Raw genomic sequence first — 26,592 nt, 5'->3', positions numbered from 1 at the left:
GATGGATTCTTTGGAACTGTCTAAGGTTTGAGAGGTTGGAGCTGCTGGATTTAAAATAAAAATCTATTTTTTTCCAATTCAGAATTAAACTGAGTATCACCCTTATTCGTCCAATTTAAATAGGGATTATTTTTAATACTTTGAATGGACAAGTCCAACCTCTCTCACAGGGAAGACGCGGTTAGTAACCATTTTACATCTGATTTTTTTTTCACGGAAAGTTTTCAAAGGGCTTTTACGCAACGCTATCCGTGCTAAATCCAAAAATGCAAAGCGTGCGTTCTCGTATGGAGCAGCTGCGCTGGTCAAAGTGAACACGGTGTACTGGGGAAGGGTAATGGGAGAAGCCGGTTTACTGGACTGCAGAAAGGGACGGAGTTTGACAGGAGGAGTCAGTGAGGCTATTTGAAAAGCGTCGGTTACGCAAACAGCTGATCAAAATAAATCTGGAGACAGTTCGCTCGTTCGGAAGGTCGAGTTTGGATTAGAGTCATTTTTGGGGCAGGAATCTTCCGTTTCGTCAACCGGACAGTGTAAAAGGGTAACCTTTCTTTTAACATCTTTTTTAGACAGCTTGTTCTTTATAGCAAGTACTACTTTAAACTGCAATTATGGTGTAGACGGATGTTTTATATGTACGCGTGGTATGTAATTACATTGTAAAGCGTCCAATTGATTCTTTAATCCTGAAATTAATGTTTTACTAATTAGTGTTTATTTGTAGCCATTACTTGCTCAGAATATAGTTTTACATTGATGTTTACTTTGGGGCGCCTTGTTGATGACTGACTGAACATGTTGAGACATATCTGAAAAAGGTATGGTGACAGTTTGGAAATAGTCACCGAGAACGTCACACAGCCATTTGGGAGATTAGATAGATTTTTCAGGTTGTGCTTTGCAAAGATAAAGGTCATGGAATACGGAAAGTCTTGATCAGCCGATGGTGTCTGTTTTTGTCCTTTTATGAAATCGGATCCAGTGTGAACCTTGACAAAAGTCAGGCAAACATGTTTCGTTGTTGATCTGTGCTATTTAAATATACTCAGTGAGCCGTTGGATCCCATCAATCCAAGAACGCTACAATGATCTTAATCATTGCTAAGACTAGGTCAGTACTTTGCCCCCGAACACTGTTCTAACGTTTTGTTAACATTTATCAAAAGAAGTTTCAGGTTATTTGGTTAAAGCAAAAAATGTTTCGCCGATCTGCCGGTGTTGTCATGAGGGATCTCTCAAACACGCTCCAGAATAATACCCAATCAGATCTCGGGCTGTTGTTTCTGCAACCAATTAAATGTTGGAATAATCTCTATTGTCGTTTTAATTGGTTGTTTTTGTGTCGCAGCCAATCGACAAAAGAATCTGCATCCTTAGGCCATCTCTGACGGTTCTATACCTACAATTTGGGATGTGTTTATAAAACCTGTAATATGAAATAAATCATTAGCTTGCCCATAAGCTTTCCTCCAAAGGCTTAATCCCCTCGCAATAGAAATTAGGCTGTCACATTGTTCTTGTAAGAACGTAAAATAAACATAGCAGCATCTAATTCTTCTGCTGTTTATGTGCAATCCTTTTTTTTCACTGGACGCATATGCAACTCCAAACTGGGTTACAATTCACAACAAACTCATTACTTTGCAATCTATATAAACCCCCCACAGCGTGTTGTCCCATTTATAATTATGGAGCCACCTCTTTAAGCTGGCAGTTGAAGTATCTTGTTTTGTGCAGAGGTCAGTAATTTTCCACCTTTTATATTCTATATCACTGCCTAAAGTACAAGTCATTTTTAGGGTACAGTCAGTACTTTAGGCAGTATTTTGATGCAAAGTGATAAAATTTAAAACAAAAAAACTGACATGCAGTAAGAAATCTTACTTGCTTCAGTTGGAAGATGAGCAACCTAAATTAGGTTAGGGAAATTAGTTTACGCGACTTCACAAATAGTTGGCTTGATTCCTAGAATGCAGGCTTATTTACATGTTACCAGTAATTGCAAATGGTCCCCTAGCTCCATAGGATCGCTATTTTCTTTGGACTCGCTTGGCCTTTGGCTGGTCACTTATCAAAGTTCAATCACTGGGGCAGTGACCGAAATTATACAATAACAATCTGTTGTTCTCATGAGAGCTATAAATACTGCAAAGACTAGATTTATAAAGTGCCGAATGCAATGTTTTTATGTTTAAGTACTTGTCCTTTATTTCTATGTTGTCTTTTTAATTAAAACTTTTCTTTATATATTACAAAGTTAGCATGCTATTTGTTGATCTGCCTGGGATGTGTTCAAATCCATTGTAAACTTACTGGCGGATGTGTCTGTAGAAAAGACAAAGTCAAAAGATCTCCTCCAATGATGGTTCGGTCGGTAAACACTCTGTCCAATCTAATCTCATATCATAATTGGTTCCGTTTGTGAAAAGGAAAATTCAACCAAGATTTCCATTTCTGAACACTATCCTGTGCTCATTATTGGAACAGTTAAACATGATCGTTGGGTTGGGCTTAACTGTGATGTTGATGCTCACTCGAAGATGAATGGGTTCCTTGCACATGTTGCTCTTGTTATCCTTCTAGGTGATAGAAGTTGAGTTACAGAGATGCTGCTGAAGAAGCCTTGGCAAGGGGCTGCAATGCATTTTTATAGATGAAACATGCTGTAGCCATGGTACACCCATGATAGAAGAGGTTGGCATTTAGCCTAGTGGACAAGGAGCTGACCAAGTATGTGAGCTTGTGGTTTTGCAGTGGACCTATTCAGGCAAGTGGACACTATTCCATCACACTCCTGACTCATGCTGTGTAATGATGGAGGGAGACTCTGTACAATCAGGAGGTGAGCCACTCCCTGCAAAATACCCAACTTTTAACTTGCTCTATAGCCACAGCATTTACGTGGCTGCTGACATTTTTCTGCCCAATACTATCTGTCAGGATGTCCTCTTTTAAGGTTTTTTGGTGATGGCAATGACATTCAATGTGAATGGGATCTTGTTAGGCTGTTTTTTTTTGTTGTTACCATTTGTGGCACATGCAGAATAAGGAGAAATGTTAGTGGAAGCGGGGATGTTTTTAAGAAAAACCTTACAATGAACTGACCATTTTATCTATCCGTCCTTATTCTGTAAGTGCTTATTTATAGATATTCAATTCCTTGCACTTCTTTGATGACAGAAGGAAGTCAGCCAGCTGCAACAATAGTTAAAGACTGCCTAAATTGAGAAACCATGTGGATTTAATGTTGGATTTAGTGTTTTGGGCACGAGTCCAAGCCACTGTCAGTTTTCCACCTGTGAGTATGCAGAGTGCATCCATTCCTTTAGCCTGCTCTACTGGGCTCTATTACATCCATCCCTTGAAGTGAACATTCCATTTCTACTGCATTCTCATGGTCAGTCCTCATTTTAAAATGAAGTGAAGGAAAGAGAATTTGGTACTTCCAAGCAGATATACTTTCAGACTCAATTACAAGCAATTGACATATACCAATCAGATCTACATTTTTATTGAAGCTATCTATATCCACTTACAACTATTGATTGGGTTTACATAAGAGTATGGTTGTCCAATTACAACTTATGCATGTCAGAAAGTTCATCCACCCTGACTGCTCCTCTACCACGGCTATATTCATGGTCAGGTGGCCCTGGAGAAGGAACATGTGGTATCCGGGGCACAGTTGACGCATTCCATGCCCGCTGGGCACCACAGGGGCTGGGACTATTATGGAAAGTTTCATTTCTACTTTGTTTTTTTTTGATTCGGCTATTCCCATTCCTGTTGGGGAGCTGCCCTTTTTAAGTTGTCCCTCAGTTGATTTGATTTTGTTTAATTGGTTGGTACCCAAAAAGAAGTACCTAATAATATCATCAAGCAATTTTTTTTCCTTGTTATCGACCACACTCAGGACACAAGTATGATAGCTATATGTATGTTATATCAACCTCCCATGACCATTGTTCCTTATTATAGCAGATACTGACACAGTGCTGTTACAAAGCTTCCACTGAATCGTGTGTGTGTATATACTGTGTAACTGAAGCTTCCTGTGTAATTGAGAATTTTATGGGCCTTGGCACTTATCTGGGTCTGCTTTAATCAAGACTTGTGATTTTTTTCATAGCTCTCCCTATGTGACTGAGTCTAGGAGCTTTATGTCATTGCTAGTTTTCCCAGCAGTACCATGAAAAACTCTGTATACCCGACACCATGCCATCCAAATCTTTACTGCCCATGTCCTAAATCGCACCAAGTCCCAATCCCCTGATGCCTTGATGGTACTGGTGGACACCTCATACTCCCTCCCCAGGGATGCCCAACTGCTCCTTTGCCACTGAAAAAAATCCAAGCCATCATTTCTACACCCTTTTCTGATTTGCATGTGGGAACAGCATAAGTTAACTGTAAATTATCATTGCGCAACCATTTAAAAAGAAGGTAGTGAAATTGCAACCACAGTCAATATACCAGTCTCTTCACCACCAACCCCCCCGCCACACACACACACACACACACACACACACACACACACACACACACACACACACACACACACACACACACACACACACACCACTTTCTTCCACATAACATTATCCACGTACACCATGAAAAGTTTTAATTCCTGTTGGTGAACAATAATCTATATGCTGGCAGTGGCAACGTTCTCTATCTATTTTTATGATATAGGTGAATCTTGAAAGGCCACATTTATTGCCCATTCCTAGTCATCTAGACAAGGTGCTGGTGGGTCACTTTCTTGGACAATTGTGGCCCTTGTGGCAATGGTACCTCCAGCCTGGTGTTGAATAGGGCAGTATTGCACATTCCAATTAGCGCCACTTGCTTGATTTTTTTTTCATAGCTCTACCATTAACAACCACACCTCACCTTCAATGCCTCGGCACTAAATGTGCAATTCCCTCCTAACTGCTTCACCTTTTGATCTCTCTCTCTATCACATTGTGATGTATTTGAATGTTCCAATGCACACAGCTAATTTATGAATTCCAATATGATTTTCCTAAAGCACAGATTTTTTTTTTAAACATAGGAATAAAGTGAACAACACTCCATACTGTTGGAAATACATAGCTCAGTACAAGCTTTGCACACATCAACATGCTTGGAAGACTCACTCGTTTTTTCCTGGGTGAGGTGGATGAAGGAGATGACCAAGAAAGCAGTGGCATGAACAACATTGTGTATGAGAATGAGGAAGACGACTGGGTTATTGTCAATATCCAAGGTGAGACCGAAATCTTCAGATCCTACCTCCACATCTAAGTTCATATGAAGGGCTTATGAATTTGACCTTGTGAATTGGTTTTGATTAACTATGATATATTTAAAAGTAAAAATCAACAAAGTAAATGAATAATTAAATCTCTTCCCATACACCCTCCATTTACTAATGTTTATCATTGGTTTAAAATTCCTGAGTGCAGACGCTTTGACATAAATTCATATTGATGTGGAGAAGCTGACATTGGGCTGGGGTGGGCACAGTAAGAAGTCTCTCAACACCAGGTTAAAGTCCAACAGATCTATTTGGTAGCGCAAGCTCCTTCATCAGGTGAGTGGGAATTGGGTTCACAAACGCAGCAATATATAGACAGAGAACACAGTTGCAAGATGATTGAAATGTGAGTCTTTACAGTTGCAGACAATGTGAGTGGAGTGATGGTTAAGTACAGGTTAAAGAGGTGTGAATTGTCTCAAGCCAGAACAGTTAGTGAGATTTTGCAAGCCCTGGCAAGTCATGGAGGTTACAGATAGTGTGACAAGATCCCAGTTGAAGCTGTCATCATGTGTGCAGAACTTGCCTATCAATTTCTGCTTGGCGATTCTGTGTTGTCATATGTCTTGAAGACTGCCTTGGAGAATTCTTACCCAAAGATCAAAGGCTGAATGCCCATTACTGCTGAAGTGTTCCCAACAGGAAGGGAACACCCCTGCCTGGTGATTGTCGAGCAATGTCCAGTCATCTGTTGATGTAGTGTCTTGTCAATGTACCATGCCTCCTGCAAAGTGTCAGGTAGACAACATTGGCTGAGTCGCAAGAGTGTGTACCATGTATCTGGTGGATGGTGTTATCATGTGAGATGATGGCATCTATGTTGATGACCCGACATGTCTTGCACAGGTTGCTATGTCCCCACCCCCGCACCCCTCCTACTTGCCTTCAAACAACTGTGCAACCTCAAACAAACCATTGTATGCAGCAAACTACCCAGCCTACAGGACAATAGTGACCATGACACCACACAACCCTGCCACAGAAGTCCTTTTTTTTTGACTTGTGTAAGTTTTCTTTTGTATGAAGGTGACTTCTGATTAATATGATAACCAGTAAACTGTTGCATGAACTTGGGATTTATTGGGATGTTGGAACCTGTGGATCTAAAAACATGACTAATAAGACTTTGGAGGTAGAAGCCCCTTCACCAAAATCCCTTTATTTACAATTCCAACAGCAGTACAGGGTGTTATCAGTCAGCAGCCTACCTTCAGGAGTGCCAGAGGAACTGACACTCCTGGTTAAATACAAGGAAAAGACTCCCTGGTTTGGCCCATTAATTGACTCCTTAATCAGGGACATCTTTTAGTGTAGGGACACCTTTTAGTGACTCCTTGGTCTTGGACAGCTTTTTGCGTGCAACCAAATAAACAAAATTAACTTAACCTCTTAATCAGAGAGATCATATACCAATAGGCCAACCTCAATGGTCTGGTTGAAGTCACTACAATAATGAGCAGAAATGGGATAAATTGTAACAACACAATTCTATCTTTCTTCCAGGATTTGGATTCTTTGTTAAAATGATGTCTTGTTTTATTATAGTCCGAAATCCAGTGGCAAGGTTGGAACTTGATCCTCTGGAAAATCTATTGATTGAGCACCCGAGTATGTCTGTATATACTCAAAGGAATAAGAACAATGAAAGTGAAGAAGATGCTGATTTGGCAGAGAAACTGGAAAGTCACAGGTTAGGAAGTACTTCTACTCCTAAACCCATATGACTGGTTCTTAAAAAAAATTACATCTGGTTTGCAACAGAGCCTTCAGGCTAGTTATTGAAGGTGTAAAATTATTTTTAATGCTCTCCTTTATAAGGGGACACATCTACAGCTTGCCTAACAATACATGTTGGGAAGAATGGTGAAAAGACTCCTCCTGGTTAGCCTCCTTGAATAATCTTTATTCCCTCCAGGCTCAAAAATGAGACAAATGGGTGAGGTAGGCATTTTGGCCCAGCTTATTTAACAGTTCAGAAAGACGCTCCTGTTTCTCCACTCACCATTAGCTATTCCAAAATTCTTGCTCCCTACACATTGCCCAGAAGACCACTTCAACTACATTACTAATCATTCTTTTGCTTAAAAAGAACTGGTCTTAAGTTTGCTTTTACTAACTCGCTTGTTCCTCTATAGCGTTAAAGTAGTGAGATGATTGAGGCATTTGCCCATGAGCATTTGGCTTGAGTAGTAGTGACTGAAACCTGACCCTCCTTGTTCAGTTCCAATGTGCAACTTGCAGAATACTGTACATACTTGGCCCACTAACCTAAATTGAAGCCATGGTAGAAACAGAAAGATAGCCTGTAGATTTTTCTTAAAACAAACTCTGGTTTGCGTTTTGCAAAACTTCAAGGTCAGCTTTACCTAATCATTGAATCACTACAGTGCAGAAGCAGACCATTTAGCCCACTGAGTCTGCAGCGATTCTCTGACAAGCATCCCATCCAAGCCCTCCACCCTATCCCCTCCCCTCACCCTATCCCCATATTCTCACATGTTTACCATGCTGAATCTGCCGAAGGCATAATTTAGCATGAACTTCAGTGTTGTGTAAAATAGAGCGTCTTTGAACAGAATCTTTAGCTTCATGAATTTTTCTGTAAATGTGCATTTGCTGACATGTTTCATACGATGTATAGTAATGTGAGTATCTTTTGGGCTTTGTTACTTATTGCCATCGGTATTTATATTCTGTTGTTACAAAGATATGAATAAAAGTGACTAGCAGCATGATCTTGCTGCAGGCAATTCACCAGAACCAAAAGTTAATGAAAAAATAACTCAATTGCTGATAATAGCCTGAAATACTTTGCTCCGAGTGACAAAGTGACATCTGTTATGGAGTATTATAATATCTATGACCTTTTCAGCTTCAAGCCTTATGAACACAAATGATTGAAACCATGTTGTTTCCTATTATCTCTGTATAATTGGAAAGATAATTTCCCCTCCCCCACCCCACCTATTACATGTGAATGCTTGACTAAAATACCAATATAAAATCTGTTTTTCTCTAATATGGGGATTAATTGGGGGTACCTAGAATTTGTTTGTGAAATTTGATTCTCAATGCTTCTACTCTACATCATGGGTAGCTTAAGCTGTAATATGAGCATAAGAATGTGCCTTGATGTGCCTAACTCTTGTGAACAACATATTACTTAAAGTTTTTATATTGTTTGACTTTTTAACCAAACTACAAACTGAAGTCCTCACCCTTTAACGTTGCATGCCTAGTTTTGGTTTCAGGGGTAAGCAATGAGCCATATAGTTTGTGGCGTACTGATTAGCGCTGCTGCCTCTCAGCACCAGAGACCTGGGTTTGATTCTGGCCTTGGGTGATTTGTAGACTCTGCATTGGTTTCGTCCCATAGTCCAAAGCTGTGCAGTTTAGGTGGATTGGTCATGGTAAATGTGCAAGGTTATTGGGATAGGCGGAGAACTAGGGATGGGCAATAAATGCTGGCCACCCAGTGACATCCATGTCCGACGAATGAATAAAAGTGATGGGCAAATGAATGGCAGTATAATTTGGATAAATATGAGGTTATCCACTTTGGTAGCAAAAACTGGAAGACCAAATACTATCTGGCCATAAATCAGGAGAGGGGAATGTGCAATGAGGTCTGAGTGTTCTCGTACACCAGTCATTGAAGGTAAGCAAGCAGCTACAGTAAACAATAAAAATAGCAATTGGTACGTTGACCTTGTCAGAAGAGGACATGAGTACAGGACTAAGGATGTCTTAATGCAACTATACAGAGCCTTGGTGAAGCACACCTAAAATATCGTGCGCAGTTTGGTCTCCTTATCTGAGAAAGGATGTTCTTGCTTTAGCAGGGCTGAATGACTTCAGCTTATAGATTCCCTACAGCGCAGAAGGAGGCCATTCAGCCTATCTAGTTTGCACCAACTCTCTCTGATAGAGTGTCTTAGCCAAGCCCTTTCCTCCTCCCTATCCCCGTTGACCCCACACATTTACTATGGCTAATCCCTTAATCTGCACATCTTGGGGACACTAAGGGGCAATTTAGCATGGCCATTCCACTTAACCTGCACATCTTTGGAACGTGGCAGGAAACCGGAGCACCAGCAGGTAACCCAAGCAGACTTGCTTCTGTCCCTAACACCAAGAAAAACAATGGAACACATTCAACAAAAATTGATGCAGGGCATGCACCAACATTTTGGGAACTTGTAAAAAATAGTGTTGCTGGAGATGGATGCATTGAATATGAATTTCTCAAAATTAGTGTGAAATGCATTCAATTTCCTGATGAGAAATCTGTAAGCTTGCCCTTCCCACTCCCTCCCCCCTGTGGTTTTGGAGACGGTGGAGACAATTCCTTGAAAGAGAATATGAATGCAATATTAAGCTTATTAAAATGTTCTCTTGTATTAATGAGCATCTAAAAGACATGAGTGAAATGTTTCCTTTATATAAAAACACAGCTGTTTACATTTCACCATTAACTTTCGATTTGCATAAAGTTTATGGAATTTATGTAATTGTACTATGTCAAACTATATTTTGGGAGTCAAGTCAACTTTGGGTTGGGTATATTGGAGTGAAAAACATATCAACACTATGTTTTTTAGAAGTGTTTAATATAACATTACTATATCTTATCCTATAGTAGCCAAAATTTACATTCTGAAACTTGTTGAGTTAAATTGTTTCCATTCTGTTTAGGGCTGTTCCAGTTGTTCATTATATCCCTCTCAGAATGTCCACCTTGATTGGTGTGGTAGATACCAATCACATGCGTTTCATGCAGCGTGCCAAATTACATGTTGAGCGAAGAAAACTAAGTCGGAATCAACTTTTGAGGCAAAATAGAGTATGGAAACGACATTCTACTAAAGAAAGAAACTCCAGACACTTCAAACAACCCCATCAACGTATTTCTAGATATTCAAGGCAATAAGGAGACCTCTACACCTGGATGGTAAACATCAAGGGTTAAAATTTTGAGTAACCTGGAGAATCCCAACACAAATTTGACCCCTGAGTGTTTGCGTGTTGTGTGCCTTGAGGGCTTATTTTCCTGTGCACCACCTCCTCCCCTGGGAACTTTGCATTTCCTGGAGATAGACTGATCTAATATTTTGCTGGCTCTCTGCCCATTTAAAACTGATCAGGGTCTTCTGAAGTTTTCTTTGGGGCCATAGAAGTGGACTATTTAAATAAATTAGGAAAGGCTTTCACCTCACAGTTTTCTGGGTGTTTGAACTCAAGGCACCAAGAAAAGCTATAAGCTGCTCTAAAAATCCCTAGTTATCAGACGGACTGGGGCAGTCTAACAGATGGCAAATAAGCCTTCAGAACTGATGCTTGCACACCATCTCATGTCATGTTCCACCGTGGCCGGTTGGCTGCTGATCTCCCATCAACATCCAGAAAGTCCTGAATATCCATTGCAGCCACATCTGACTAACATGAGCCTCTTTTTGTTAATAGACCTGTTTTGCATTGTCTTTGAGCCACGTAAGTAGGTAATGTAAAAATCACAGGATGGACCAGAGCAGGGCATTTGACATGCAGTGCTCTTGTCTAGCGCTGGGGCAATGTGGGTGGTGCATCAAAGAAAATAAGCCCTCAATAGTTTTATATAGGATAGTGGAAACAATCACTCCTTATTTAGTTGCTTAACACAAGTCCACTGTAAGGCGTATTTGTATTGTACTGTATTATTGAATGTTTACTTATAACTGGCATTATTACTGTTATGATTTGGCATTAAAGCTTTGAAAATTGAGACCTCAGAAGAAAACCTGATTGGCATTGGCATTTCCATTCCTAGTCTAGTTCAGATGTTAATTGTAGCAAATGAAAGTACTTGCATCTATATAGCAGCTTTCAGGACACGAAGTGGTCTCAAAATTACTTCACAGCCGTATGAAGTAATTTTGAATTTGTTTGATTTAATGCAGGATATTTGGCAGTTAATTTGCACACGTATCAAGGTCCCACAAACGGCAGTGAACAAGAATATTAGGCACACCACAAGGGAAACTCTTGCCTTGTTTAAATAATGTCATAGAAACCTTTATAACAGGGAAGGCAAATGAAGTCACAGCTTCTTCTTCAAAAGGTGACGCCAGTCCCATACCATCCCCATTCTAAATTGTATGTTCATGTCTTTGGAGTGGGTTGAATCCATGATCTTCTGACAGCATTATCTTTGAGATAAAGATGATATTCTCTGAAGATCCTTCTCCCATTAAACACTACTAAGCCAGATGCAACTCCAGTTGGATACAAAATGAAACTCCCTCTACATTGTCATGTGTATATTATAAGACTAGCTTCCCTTTTAGGAACTTGAAAGTGTAACTAACACATTTTATGCTGTTGTGCTCACTGGTTCCCTGGTTTTACACCAACCAAACTAATGACATAGAATACTGTATTAGTATCTAGAAATCCTGGTGGATGCCAGATTTATCCTGACCACAGACTTTAATGATTTTCCTTATCTTCAGTGACAAGTTGCAGTGCAGTGATCATGTTGCCATCCTTTACCTAAATACAGCATCACAGTTCAGGTCACATGAGAGGTCATACTATAGCTATTTTAGTGACTTGTGACATACGTCTCAACAATTTTCCTTCATAGTTCAGAACTCCTGGACATGTAGTGAATGGACTTTCACTTTGTCATGTTCGAGATCCAAAACTGTGTTTTTAAGAGCTGAATTTATGTCAAAAAAGAAAGTGTCTATGGACATAGGTTTCTGGCCCACATTGACCTGCTAAATCTTTAGAGTCAACCTCAAGGTGGACATACAAATTTGCCAAACTTTTCACATAAGCTTCTGGAAATGTAATGCAATCTGTCTTGAGGGCCTTCTACTACTGATAATGAAATATCCTGGATAGCTGTCAGAAAGAGGTCGCATCTAGAAAGACATGATTTATGTTTTCTGGGCTCAACCATGACTTGGAAAGAGAGGCAAGCACCTGTAGTTGACATATAACTGAGTGAAGCACATTGATTGAGATGTAATGTATGCCCATGCTTTGTCAAGAAGACTGTGGCAATGCACTCACATTTTATTTCAGGTTGTGCTACTCACTTCACCATGAACAAAATGTGTCTGTTTCCTATCTCCCACCTACCAAAAACTCAAATCTGTGCTTGAGTCATTTAATGACCAATACGTACTGGTTGAACCAGGCAATTGCTGTTGATCATTGGCCGGGTAACCTGGCTTACTGTTTGCATGTGAAAGGACAGATCTGTCACCAGAGATTGGATTTTACTCAGAAATTAGATATAGCTCTTGGGGCTAAAGGAATCAAGGTATGTGGGAGGAAGGGGGCAACAGAATATTGAACTCAATGGTCAAGATGAATGGTGGAGCAGGCTCGAAGGTCCAAATGGCCTACTCCTGATTTTTGTTTCTATGTAAATACCTGGAATCCAACACGAAATGAACAGGGGAGTACTAGATGAATAAGCAGCAGCACTCTTTATTGGTAGGCTGAATCATTTTATTTTGTTAGACTTGAGCCATGCTTCTTCAAACTGAGATATTACCAAAAGTTGGTAGTGAATCTGTACAATTTTTTACCACAGAGAGGTGTGGAGGCTGGGTCATTAAATATGTTCAAGGCTGAGGTAGACATTTTAATCAGTAAAGGAATTGAGGGTTATGGCAATAAGACGGGAAAGCAGAATTGAGGATTATATCAGATCAGCCATAATCTCATTGAATAGCAGAGCAGACTCAAGGGGCCAAATGGCCTACTTCCTCCTGTTTCTTATGGTCTTGACTTGAGCAAATGTATTGGTTTCTATGGAGAGAAGGTGTGCAGAATTTCCAGATATCTAAGTAAATGGGTTTGGAATCACTTTGTTATAGCAAGGAATTTCTGCATGTGTTAAACCTGTCTCATTTATATTCCCAGGACTATTATTATAATGAAAAACAAAAGTGATGAGCAGGTAGTTGAACCTGATGTTGGTGGTAATTTCACATTTATTTCCTAATGGTGGGAAATGTCTCCTGGTGCTAGCTCATCGTGCAACACGTCCATTACGTTTTTGTTGATGTTCTGACAGTGAATGAGCTTCCCCAATGCCAAACATGTTATTGTAAAATATCTGCCAAAGAGTTCATTTTTTTTTGTTGTTTAGTTCAAAAGCAGAAATGCTCCATTCTATTTGCAAATGGCACTGACTCCAAGGAATGATTGTCAGCAGTGATTCACATCAGCAATTCTGCTAAGAGCTTGATAAGATTCCACTTGCATCGTGCTCCTCTCAGCAGATAAAAGTGTTACATTAAATCAGCTTTAACATTGTGCATGATCATTCTTCACATTGTTGTGCCCACTCACCCGAGATGCTGTACCACATGATTTTCTGGCCAAGCAGTTTCTCTATTAGATGATTCAAAATCTTTGCATGTGTAATTGATATTGTGATAGCACTTTTTAACCCTTACCCGATGAAAACTAGGACAAAACTTGAGGGAGTTGTTGAGTGTACATTGAAATCGTTTTAGTTTTCATTCATTCACCGAACCCTCAACCTATATTGTCAAATTGATTTTGTACAAGGAAGCATGTTATTGTATTGTCCCTGGAGGGAGTGCAGAGGAGGTTTACTAGGCTGATACCGGAGTTGAGGGGGTTGAGCTATGAGGAGAGGCTGAATAAACTAGGCTTGTACTCGTTAGAGTTTAGAAGAATGAGGGGAGATCTCATTGAGACGTATAAGATGATGAATGGGATGGATAGGATAGAGGTGGAAAGACTCTTCCCGCTCAAAAAAGACAGTAGGACTAGGGGGCACAGCCTCAAGATAAAGGGGGGGCGGTTCAGAACGGAGTTGAGGAGGAACTTCTTCACTCAAAGGGTGGTGAATCTCTGGAATTCTCTGCCCGTTGAAGTGGTGGAGGCTGCCTCGCTAAATATTTTTAAGAAGCGGGTTGATGGGTTTTTGATAAGAGAGGGGATTAAGGGTTATGGGGAGAGGGCGGGAAAGTGGAACTGAGCCACGACAGATCAGCCATGATCTTATTGAATGGCGGGGCAGGCTCGAAGGGCCAGATGGCCTACTCCTGCTCCTATTTCTTATGTTCTTATGTTCTTATGTTTTAGTGCAGAAGATGTTGTACTGTTTTTCAAGTTTATTTTGGTGAACATTTTCAGTGATCTGAATAATGTAAAATGATTGATAAATTGTTACCTGTGACTAGGTATTCGGTATTAATACCTGGTGTTTCTAATGAAGGCATCCAACGAAATGTTAACTCTTTCTCCCTCCATGCTGTATATCTAGCATATCTTTATTTCATATTTTAAAGCTAATTAATGAAAATAATATTGGGATAAGGTTTCTTCTGATTTCTATGTATAAGTAACTTTGCAATAATTGGAATGCAGTCTGTGATTTCCTGCAAAATTCTAAAAACATTATTTTAGAATGAAAACATTATTTTAGAATTTAATCAGTAATAAGTCAAAATAAATCTTTCATATAAACAAAATATATGTCATGTTCTTAAGCATTCTCACTTTTACATAGCATGTTTCAACAATATAACTCCTAATTTTAATCTTCACTGACTGTGACATTTTGCATGTGTAACTAGACATGTGAGGCAGGACCACTGGTCAAGGATTCCTTGTTGGTTCTCCGACCATTCCATAAGGTAGACTCTATGATATTAAGTGCCCTTAACCACTTTAGGGGCCAACGTTGGGCATTTTCTGGGATTCAGGACCCCACTAGCCAAGTGGAGCTGACCAAGTGGAGGCCAGCAGCTCCTTAGTGCGGACAGGAGTATTATGGGCTGCTGCTGACAATGCACCCTCCAGAGTGCCAGGATCAGCGAGTGACTCCTGGGCCATGGCAAGTGAGTTGCAAGACTGGTCTCCGCACCTCATCTGAATGCCGGAATATCCCCGTGAGGCTATTTGGGTTGTTAGGACGTGCAGGAAGCTTATTTGCATCCCTGAACGACCAATACATTTCGGGGGCCTTGGGGATAATGGATGTCAGTTGGCTCATTTAAGCAGCCTAGCTGACATCCAGGCGGCCAGGAATCGGACATCAGTCCCTTCTGCCTTTTGACTTAATCGGGGAGGGTTGCTATCACCGGGAGACTAACATAGGGCTTCTCCCGCGAGTAAGTGGGCCAGGCTGTACTGTTTCACGCTGCAATGGGTTGGATTAAATTCCACACATTGTGAAAAGTTTATATATATTTATACACAAATATTAAAGTTTAAAGATGCTTCAAGGTGTTCAACGTAAAGATTAAAAACACAAAAAGCCTTAGTGGTGCACAAAATATGATCTAAGTGGTGGATGTGATTTTTTTTTTAGAACAGGTGACTGAAGTAATTGATTCTTATTACTTTAAGAAATACTATATTGAGATATTAATAAAAGGGTTAAAAACAGATTATTGTTCACATGCAAGAAATATCAGGTGATTAATCATCTCAAGTATTTCCTATATGAATTGAAGGTGGCTGTACAAGTTTATTCCAAACATTTAGCAATGTTGAAACATCTGAATCGGTGCCAATTGTCACAATGATGCTTGAAGTACAAGCCGCAGCATTTGTCCCATCGCATGAAACTCCGTTTTATTCAGGGTTATACAATAAAGTTCGTAAAATAACCTCAAATTTACATGTTTTATTCAGTTGTATCTGGAACAGATCGTTGGTCTTGACATTCTTTCTTGCTATGCATAAGTAACATTCGTCACTTTCAATTCACTGTTCCCTGTGAAATGCTGTGTAGAATGTCTTTGGGATTACATGGTTAGCACTGCTGCCTCAGTGCTTAGGGACGTGGGTTCAATTCCTGGCGTAGGTTCCTGTCAAGTGCACGTTCTCCCCGTGTCTGTGTGGGTTTCCTCTGGGTGCGCTGGTTTCCTTTCACAGTCCAAAAGACGTGCTGGTTGGGTGCATTGGCTATGCTAAATTCTCCCTCTGTGTACCTGAATAGGTGCCGGTGTGTGGCAATAGGGGATTTTCACAGTAACTTCATTGCACTGTTAATATAAGCATACTTGTGACACTAATAAATAAACTAAAAAACTTTTTACAGAACTGGAGCAAATCTATACATACAAATAAGGTATACATACAAACTGCAATTTCTGTGATTATTGTGCTGCACAATTCTCTGGAGTATCCAGGGCAAGGTGGTGATACTTCATGTGGACTTATCTACATTTGGTGGTCTCAAGTATGTTTTTCTTCCCCACATTCTGCTCTGATTTTGAGTCTGATGCCATCTATAGGGGATGTGGCATTCAACAACCCTGAAGTCAGCAAACAGTCTGAGCAGCTGTGCACACTGAAAAATTCTCTAAATAGAAAATCAAATCTAAAAATCATGGATTGTTATTCACTTAATTATTGTATAGACAGCAAAATTGATTGTGACCATAAGATTGCAACATAGGATTAAGGTAGAGACCGAAATATCAAACTTTAACAAGAAGTTTATTTAAAATAAATCTACCACCTTGTCTGCCCTGGAAGCAGCTCAGGCGAGGTTCCCTGCATGGAAATCTCTGTTGGATTTGGGCGAGATTTTACGATCTCGCCTGAGTGAGGCTGTAAAATCCCATCTGTCATTTTTAATCATGAAGAAAATGACATTTCACACTGGAAAACATTTTCAGGGCCAGTCTTGTTTAACATATAATTTATATTGAATTTGTGAAGAGTGCAACAGCACACGCTCTCCAAAGGAACAGGGTATTATTGACGTCAACTTTCATATTTCTGTCCTTAAAATGTGCATGTGCAGATGATAAAGTTGCTGTCAGGTTTGCATCATGATAATGTTGAGTACCAACAGTTTGGCAGTCATCACCTCAAATTCCAGGACAGTGCATTTCTTGCATAGGCCATCATACTGCTCAGTGAGCAACCATTTTGTCAATATTGAATGTAATTGCCCATGTGAAAGATAGATACTGAACTGGAAATTTGTTTTCCTAAGGTGATCAGAAATTTTGACATCATAATCTCTGGTGCACCCCGCCCTTCTATTTTAAATATACTTTTTTTTGCATGTAACTTTCAATTCCACCAAATTTTTGATCCCTATTCCGATCCAAACTTGCATTTGGAACTGTGAATAAGTTGTGCGGTGAAGTTGACCCAGCAATTTCAACTGCTACCAACATTTTATTATTCCGGCAGGATTAGCACTAATTCTAAACCATACAGAACTGATTTTCACCCATTGGCAATATTCAGCTAATTTTCTAGAGCTTCAATATTGAAGATGATTCTAGGGCATAAATTTAAATAACTGCAAACCAACTTTAGACATTAGGAACAACCTTACTTAAAAGGGTAACAAATGTATGGAATAAACTTCTAGGTTACAGTAGTAAAGTGACATTAGAGGAATTTGAAAGTGCAAGTTGCATGTTAGGCAATAATGTGGTACAAGATGGGTAAGGGTTTAATCACTTTATCCATGTACAAATATTTTATCTCGCGTTTAATATTTGGTGTCCAGTTTTTCAAAATTGCATTGGAGCACATTTTGAATGTATTAATGTTGTTCCAACAAAAAAAAATCCCAGTGTATATTTCTAAATTTGCATTATTACAAGGATCTTCACAAATTAATCAGTTGGTACACATACATGGGCTAAATTGTGATTTATGTACCTCCCATGTGTTGATGTAGTTACTTGAGGTTTGTGGCTGGTCAGTGTAGCTGGCTGTCTGAACATGCATCCAAATTTAAGGGCTCAACATTCATTATCTTCAGTAACAAATTGGTATCAAGCTTCAATTTGTTTGGAATGCCTTTATAGGATCTGGTAGCATAGTTGTTGTATTACTGGACTAATTCAGAGACCTGCACTCGTGACCTGGAAATGTAAGTTGAAATCCTGCCATGACGTGAGGAATTTGAATTTGGTTAATAAAATTAAAATCTGAAAAAATATTTGGAAAGGTATACATTAAATTAATGGATTGTCATTATAAACTCATCTGGCTCATTAGGTTCTTTTTAGGGAAAGAAATTTACCATTTTTACCCAGTCCTATATGTGACTCCAGATGGATTGATTTGTAATTGCTTTCGCAAGGCCTGGCACTTCACTGTATTTTGGGAAGTTGGCTCATCTCCTTCTCAAAAGCAGTTGGGAATGAGCAGTAAATGCTGTCCTTGCCAGCGATACCCTTTTCCTATGATGAATTATAACAAACTTGTTTTATGGCCATCTAGTACTTGTAACAGTTCTGTAGTGGAAAAGCATCAGCAAATATTTTAACTATATACTTTAGTTACCTTGTGCTTCAATAGCTCTATCATATGACTGTTAAGCCCTTTAAATGCTTATTTTAGTTGATTGACCATGTCTTCTGCTTTGCTCCTGAACTGGTCTTTTAATTACATAAGCAATTTTAGCTGCTAGTGCAGCAGATAGTACTCTCGTTCTCACTTTCACAATGTTATGTGCTATATGTTGGGAATGCCCGCAAGTGGCAATGTACTGACCTGGCATTTGGAATGAAATAAACTTTTTCAGTTAACATCTCACAGTTCTGATTTTGCAATGGACTACACAATTAAGCAGCACACTGGCCTTACTCCATGGGTTTGCACTAAAGTCAATTACTTTAATTCAGCCACCACAGTGGCTCCCCAAGAAAGGACAGGTCAGGGATAGTACGGGAGAGCATCTATAGACCACACCAGAATAATGGTTTGATAGTACTAAACTGACTGATGTCACAACATAAATCTATTATGCCAATTAAGTGGTTTACTTTGCATGAAATTCATCTATTCCCTGTTTTATTCTCTAATTGTGTAATAGATCTTTCTCAGCATGATGTACACAAGAACCTCTAAAGAAGAAAACATTTGAAAGCAGATAGCTGTTTACTTGTTTGAAGTAGAAGACTGGAATTGAGATTAGGTAATATGACTGCATATTAAGTAGCAACATCTAGACTTCTTTGTCCCAGCTGTGTTGCTCATCAATTATCCCCTGCTGGAACAACCCACATGGGTTCACATTGGTTGGCGTGATCTTAATCATTCAGATTACCAGTTTTGAGAAGCAACTGAAGGCAACATTGAATTTTACTAGAGAAATTATGCATAATGAGATCATACATACCAGGAACTCCATAACAACAATTTCACAAAAACAGGAATTGTTTTAGCATTTAAATGGTGAGCATTTGCCGCTCAAGTCACCTTATTAACTGCATGTGTTACCCTTCTAATGTTTGTAGCTTCAGATCATATTTATAGTTATGAAACCAAAGTGACTGCTTTTCAGACTTCGATTTTTGTAACTGGATTCCACCTAAATTACCATAAGTGCATCTTTTATTTGCAGGTTTTTGAGTGACATGGTGTAATCCAACATTTTCTACTTTACTTCAGCTACTCGTTTATGTACATCATAATTATACTGGTGATTCAAACTAAGCCATATGCTACAAATATCCATCTCAGGATAAATTATTTTAAAAAAAAAGAATATTTTGATATTAAAAATACTCATTAACATTGATGCTGCCACAATCATTTTTTTAAATATGTTAAAATAAACTAGTTAAAAGAACAGGTAAAATGATCAGATTTGTTTCATTGCATAACTGTAGATATACTCAGAAAGAATCTTGTTAAATTCTTATTTCCTAAGTTGATTGATTTTAGTCATAAATTTCTTAATCCGTTCAAAATCAACTTCATTGGCCCAGTATCCTTCTTTCTTGAAATGTGAACCAATAATCATAGCGTCTGCAGCCATGTACTCTTCCAAGTTTTCAACAGTCACTCCTGAGCCAACAAGGACTGGAATTCTCACAGCCTTTTTAACCTCTGTAAGAAACACCAGGGAACCAATTAAAATACAAAAAAACTTCCATCTCTTGATATTTACAATCCATTCATTGTAACTAGTAGTGTTACTAGATGTTAACATCTTGGAATGTTAATGCTGTTTCTGTCCACAGATGCTGACAGAACTACTAAGTTTTTCCAGCAAAAACTTAGTAGGTTTTTCCAGCATTTTCTGTTTTTATTTCAGATTTCTAGCAGTATTTTGCTTTTATTATCCTGAAGTACTTTACTGGAGGAATGGGGGACACTGAGCAGGAAGTGGAGGGAAGCTAACAAAAGCTTCAGATCACCCTGTTAGACAAAAGCTGTTGGATCATCACAATGATAATGAAAAAGATGATTGTAAATAATTGCAAAAGTACTAGGGAAATCTATTTCAGATTGGTCAGGTCTTTTTTTTAACCAAGAATAGGGTATGAAGGACACAGAGTATGACAGAAATATTGAATGAGTACTTCCATTTGCTGTCATTGTTGAAAATGGCAAAACAAAGTGTTGGGTCAGCGCTCCAACATGTTCCCGTCTCTTCATAATTTGAACAGAGGTAAAGAGCAATAGTGCCCTGAGTGACAACAGGGCGGAGGGGGAACAGTCAATCAGTAGGCAAGTTTCGAAAGGCTATGGAATTTTGTTGTGGCACCCAAGACGCCTGATATCTTTGCAGTTCCTCCCTTTGTAGGTGAAAGCACAGCAGGAAAGCAGAGTGCCCTCAGATTCATATCCCTTTTCTTTTTAAACAATTGTATAATATTAGCAGTCCTCTGACACCATATCTGTAGCCAGACAGGATTAAAAAATGTTGGTCAAAACCTCCATCATTTCCTTCCTTGCATCTTTTAATAGCCTAGCACACAGTTCATCCAGACCTAGTAACCTATTTTTCAAAACTGTGAAATCCATTAATACAGTGGCACGGCTGCCAGGGACTCCATTTCAATTCCGGCCTTGGATTACTGTCTGTGGCGTTTGCATTCTTCTCATGTCTGCCTAGGTTTTTTCCGGGTGTCCTGGTTTTCCCCCCACAGTCTGAAGATGCGCAGGTTAGCTATGGTAAATATAAGAAGTTATGGGGATAAGCCTGGGTAAGATGCTCTTTGGAGGCTTGGTGCAGATTTGATGGGCTGAATGGCCTCCTCTGCACTGTTGGAATTCTATGGCTCCTTTCTCACTTTGCTTATCTCATTCAATATTTCACATTTCTTTGGACTATAATGTATGAATCAACCTCCTCTTTAATTGTTTATCGGTATTCACAACCGTAACAGGATCATAGAGCTTTGGTCTGACCTGTTGGTTGTGGAATTATTTAGCTCTGTCTATAATAAACTGCTTCCATTTTTAGTATACACCTAAGTCCTCTTTTATAGCTTCACAAAGTTGGCATCTCATCTTTAAGTGCACCTAATGCTGCTTCTGACATGCTTGCATACACTTGATTTGAATCGTGGTTGGTCCCCTGGCTTGATATGAATGGCAATGTGGGGGATATACTGGGCCATGAGGTTACAGATTATGGTGGAAGAGAATTCTGCGTTTGCTGATGACCCACAGTACACTATGGATGTGTAGTTTTAAGCTGCTTAATCTATTTTGTATCTGTCCCATGTAAGATGACAGTAGTGCTACACAATATGATGGAGGGTGACCTCGGTGTGAAGTTATAACTCTGTCTCCAGATAGACTGTGTCGTGGTTACTCCTGCCATTAACATCATAAATGTATGCATTTGCAACAAGTAGATTAGTGAGGATGAGATCAAGTAGATTTGTCCCTTTTTGATAGTTCTCTAACCACTTGCTACCGGTCCAATCTTGTGACTATGTCCTTCGGTTCTGAGCTAGATGGGTCACTAGTGCTGCTACTAAGTCATTCTGAAGATAGACATTGAAGAGCCAACCCAGAGAATATTCTTTTGTCTTTAATCAGTGTTTCTTCCAAGTGGTGTTCAACATGGTGGAGTAATGATTCACCAGCTATGGGGAGGGCAGTAGGTGGTCATCAGCAGAAGGATTTCTTGCCCGCGTTTTGACCTTTTATCAGCAAGATTTTGTCCGGACTGGACAACTTTAGCTATGAAGGAAGATTAATTGAGGCATATAAAATTGAGGGGCTGAGAGACTGGATAGGAAGGCCTATTCCCCTTTGCAAAGACATGGATAATCTGGTGAAATAGATTTAAAGTAAATGAGAGAAGGTTTAGAAGGAGAAACTTTGTCACCAAGAGGGTAGTGCGGGTCTGAAAAATGCAACTTTAAACAACACAGATTTTACCATTAAAACCAATGCAAAAGATGCAGTTGGGATCTGGATGACTTTTCTCATCAGAAAAATTATACTCTTGAGTTAAAATACTTTGGTAAATTTCTACATTGATAAATTCCTATATTGGTAAATTAAATAATTCTAACTTTCTACTTACTCCCACACACTGCCTCTTCTGTTTATCAAATCTCTCTCTCACCACACCACCTGCTCCTTGACCTTCCCGGTCTCAACATGTGCTTCCCCAGGTGCTTCTGCTCTCTAACATGACCTCTCATTGCTGACCTCTCTATAATATCTACAAGCTCAAAGAAAGCAGAATCCACAAGAGTGAAAAAAAGGCCAAGGCTGAAAGGCATCCAGGCCTGTTTATAGAATCCCTAGAGTACAGCAGTATACACTGATTCTTTAAAAGAGCATCTTACCCAGGCTCTATCTCCATAACTCCATGCATTTGCCTCACTAAATCCCCCTAGTCTACACATCTTGGGACGTTAATGGGCAATTTAGTGTGATCAATACACCTGAAGTCTTTCAAACTGTGGGAGGACACTAGAGCACTCAGAGGAAACCCATGTAGACATAGAGAATGTGCAAACCACACAAACAGATAGTCACCTAGGCTATAACTAATCCCAGGTTCCTGGTGCTCTGAGGCAGCAGTGCTAACCACTGTATCACTGTGCTGCCCACTGTTGAGTGCATGATCCACCTCGGCCTCTGCCTGAGGTCCCCGCTATCACAAGAACTGGTCAATTTGAATACATGGCAATGATTATCTCCATGGACAGTTTAACCACCTGCCCCTCACATTCAACAGTATCATCGTGAGGAGGTGGGGTTGGCATGTTACTACTGACTAGGAATGTATCTGGACCAAGGACCAATCACCAATCACTTAAATACCTAAGGTACAAGAGCAGGTTAGAGACTGGGAATCCCGCAGTAAGTGACCCGTCTCCTGACACTCAAAGATTTCCACTGTCTGTGACCTGAGTGTAGCTCCAACAACACTCAAGAGAGCAACAGCATTCAGGACAAAGCAGCCCAACTGACTGACATCCCATTACCTTCAAAAACATTCACTCTTTTAACCACTGGTACATCACAATTTCAGTGTGTACCATCTACAAGCTGCACCGCAGCAGTTTGGAAAGGTTTCTTTGGTGGCACCTCCCAAACCTTTACCTTCTACTGCCTAGAAGAATAAGGACAAGGAGCACATAGGAAGACCACAACTTTCAAGTCCTCCTACAAGTCACACTCCATTCTGATTTGGAGCTATATTGCCATTATTTTATCAAGGCAGATCAATATCCTAAAACTCCTCACTTAACAGCACCTTGGGACTATCTTCAGCACATAGACTGCAATGGTTCAAAAAGGTGGCTAACCACTACTTTCTAAAGAGCAATTAGGAATGAGCAATAACTGCTGAGAGCAATGCCCAAATCCCATGAATAAGTATAAAGTAAGTATATATTACCCACTTTAAGATATCCAAAAGCTTTTTACAAAGTACTGCACATCTTTTTTCAAAAGACTGAAGTTTCTGGTATTAATGATAATATTTTAAATTGGTTTGAGAATTGGATAGAAGGCGGTGAGCAAAGAGTACTTCTAGATGGATTTGTATGTTTTCGGAGACTGGTCACCAGCAGCATCACACAAAGCTTAGGCTCTCAATCATTTATTGGGTGTTGAGGGCATGATCTGTAAATTTGCAGGTAATGCTAAGATTTATACGAACATATACACTGTGAATAACAAAGCTCACCTGGCTTCTGGCAGATCTTGATATGTTGGAAAATTTGGCTTGTGATTGACAAGTGATGTTTAACTTAGAAAAATGTTTATACATGTGGGCAGGGTGAAAGTTGAAGGTGTGTACACCCTTCAAAGAAAAGCAATAAAGTGATGGCAAAATATAAAGTGTATGGATCACTTAAATAAATGCGCAAAACTTAAAATTTGGCAGAAGTTCATGAAGCAATGGCCAGAATTAATTAATGCTGAGGAGCATTTATCATTGATGACAAAAAAAGCATATATTTTATCATTGTACATGGTCAGGTCTCAATTAGAATACAGTGTTCAGTGTTAGTCTCCAAATAAGTGGATGCTACTGAGGCTTTAGAAAGATTGCAGGGAGAGTCATTACACTAATTTCCAGTAAAATGTCTTTCAGTTATCAACTTAGGCTTGAAGAGCTAACATTCTGCATTCAGGAAGCATAGACTGCAGACAAATGATCTAATCAAGGCATATAACATGAATGGAATGGACAATGTTTGAGTTGACCACTTTTTCCATGTAAATAGGTTGGGGAGGCCAGGGGGTCATCATTTTAAATTGTCTAAGGCCAGTCTAGGTTAGATTTCAGGAAGGTGCTCTTTTCCCAGAAAATTATAGTCCTCTGGTTTGTGCCGAGAACTCAGAAACTTGCTGACTTCTTCAAAGCAAAAACGGGACCTGTTTCTGACTGAGGCTTAGACCACTCCTTACAAACAGAAAGAACTGCATGATTCACTACACTGGAACAGCACTGTGACACAATGGCTAGCACTATTGTTTCACATTGTCAATCTGGCCCTGGGTGACTACCTGTGTGGAGTTTGCACATTCTTCCCGTGCCTACATGGGCTCCCTCAGGGTACTCCAGTTTCTGACTACAGTCCAAAGATATGCAAGTTAGGTGGATTGATCACGCTAAAATTGCCCCTTAGTGGCCCAACACGAGTAGGTTAGATGGATTAGACAGATTAGCCATGATAAATGTGTGGGATTACAGGGATAGGGCAGAGAAGACAGACTGCGAAGATACTGTGTCAGAAGCCTCTTCAGCATTGTAGGGATTCTATGATTCTACAAAAGTAATCCCCTAAACTAGTTTGGATAATCAAGTGATGGTTGGAGTGTAATTTTCCCTCAAAGTGGACTGGATTTTTAACTGGCTTTTCTCCTCTCAGGAAATCACAAGTTTTTGGGTTGGGTGAGAATGAATAGAATATGGAGGTATTGCAATTGTGTGGCATAGGTTGGCTGCACCAGAGAGTATTTTCCTATCCATGATTGCTTGCATATTTGAGAAGGCTTTTAAAGGTGGAGAAAGATAATAATTTTTTAGTTTTATAATTTTCTCAAATAGGAGCCAACAGAAGTAGTTCCATACCTGTCAGCTCCTCAGGACTTGTCTGCATCCCAGTGGCAATTCCAGTCAGTATGACTCCATCGGACAGGAAGAATTCAGCAGCCTTGGCTGTTTCTGCTACACTGACATCTGATGTCACAGCATGTGAGCTGAAAAGAAACAAAAATCTGTTCGTGCATCACACCAAAAACTCAGTTAATTATTACAATGGATTACTGCAGAAATTTTAATAATAACATCTAAAGCTCAATGGGAGGAAAATAAAATGGAGTCTGGAATGCTGGAAAGGAAAGTATTACACAAATCTATGTATTCCATCTGGGTGATACCAAAAACCGACATTTCAATCACTCACTACTTATCCAATTCTTTCTTCATTTTTTGATGATCTGCCTCTGCTGTCTCCCTCAACAGTCCATTCTAACACATTCACAACTCCCTGAATAAAGTAGTAAAATATACTTCTTCCCTTTACTCAGATTATGCCCATACCTCCCACTTGCAGAGTTTGTGCCATTTTCATAGAGTCATAGAATCCCAATAGTGCAAAAGAAGGCCATTCAGCCCATTGAGTCTGCACCAACCACAATCCCACCCAGGCCCTATCCTCGTTGCTTCATGTATTTACCCTGCTAATCCCATTGACACTAAGGGACAATTTAGAATGGCTAAACAACCTAACCTGCACATCTTCGGACTGTGGGAGGAAACTGGAGCACCAGGAGGGAACCCACACAGACACGGGGAAAATGTGCAATTTTCTCATATTATTTGGCTCCAGTTTGTTTATTCCTTTAAAAATGGTAAATATGGAAATAATATCTGTCCTAAGCTAAAAAATTCCATAGCTTTTCAACTACTCCTTACAGTTCAGCTCTTGTGAGACATTTTCTCTTTTTAATGTTGGTTCCAACATCTTTTACAGTATAAAGTACTTAAGACACAGTTGTACTGATGCCTTCAGTAATCTCACCATCATGTTCTGGAAGTTGAGCTCTATCCT

At 39.6% G+C, this 26,592-nt stretch overlaps 2 protein-coding genes across 5 annotated transcripts in view; one reads left to right on the top strand and one right to left on the bottom strand.

Annotated features, from left to right (window-relative positions):
* The first annotated feature begins 346 nt into the window (after positions 1-346).
* Positions 347-13,913, top strand: LOC145341899 (uncharacterized). Of its 4 annotated transcripts, none has more exons than XM_080186935.1 (5): positions 347-541; positions 3,181-3,298; positions 5,060-5,254; positions 6,851-6,995; positions 10,001-13,913. In XM_080186935.1, exons 3-5 carry the CDS (start codon positions 5,128-5,130, stop codon positions 10,233-10,235), a joined length of 507 nt encoding a protein of 168 aa, XP_080043061.1. In that variant the 5' UTR covers positions 347-541; positions 3,181-3,298; positions 5,060-5,127; the 3' UTR covers positions 10,236-13,913. The 4 variants fall into 4 exon arrangements, with proteins under 4 accessions (XP_080043061.1, XP_080043060.1, XP_080043059.1 ...); XM_080186934.1 differs by lacking the exon at positions 3,181-3,298 and adding an exon at positions 2,584-2,767; XM_080186933.1 differs by lacking the exon at positions 3,181-3,298 and having other exon boundaries at positions 348-541.
* A 5,474-nt stretch (positions 13,914-19,387) lies between these two features.
* The window catches only part of LOC145341897 (uncharacterized protein F13E9.13, mitochondrial), a 20,297-nt gene continuing 13,092 nt past the window's right edge, over positions 19,388-26,592 (bottom strand). Inside the window, exons 5-6 of the mRNA XM_080186931.1 lie at positions 25,611-25,738; positions 19,388-20,155 (exon numbers count right to left, since the gene is read on the bottom strand). Coding sequence (XP_080043057.1) covers positions 19,965-20,155; positions 25,611-25,738 — 319 coding nt within the window. The 3' untranslated portion in view covers positions 19,388-19,964. The remainder of the gene's footprint in view (positions 20,156-25,610; positions 25,739-26,592) is intronic.

The sequence above is a fragment of the Carcharhinus amblyrhynchos genome, chromosome 4 (genome assembly GCF_965287045.1).
Source record: "Carcharhinus amblyrhynchos chromosome 4, sCarAmb.v2.hapA, whole genome shotgun sequence".
Taxonomy (NCBI): Eukaryota; Metazoa; Chordata; class Chondrichthyes; order Carcharhiniformes; family Carcharhinidae; genus Carcharhinus; species Carcharhinus amblyrhynchos.
This window is presented reverse-complemented; position numbering and strand designations above follow the sequence as displayed.

What these genes read in the sequence shown, in the direction of transcription:
- LOC145341899 (XM_080186935.1), top strand. Translation starts at nt 5,128, where the DNA reads ATGCTTGGAAGACTCACTCGTTTTTTCCTGGGTGAGGTGGATGAAGGA. An exon ending in GGTTATTGTCAATATCCAAG is followed by an intron (nt 5,255 to 6,850) that starts GTGAGACCGAAA and finishes GTTTTATTATAG; the next exon opens with TCCGAAATCCAGTGGCAAGG. An exon ending in GAGAAACTGGAAAGTCACAG is followed by an intron (nt 6,996 to 10,000) that starts GTTAGGAAGTAC and finishes CATTCTGTTTAG; the next exon opens with GGCTGTTCCAGTTGTTCATT.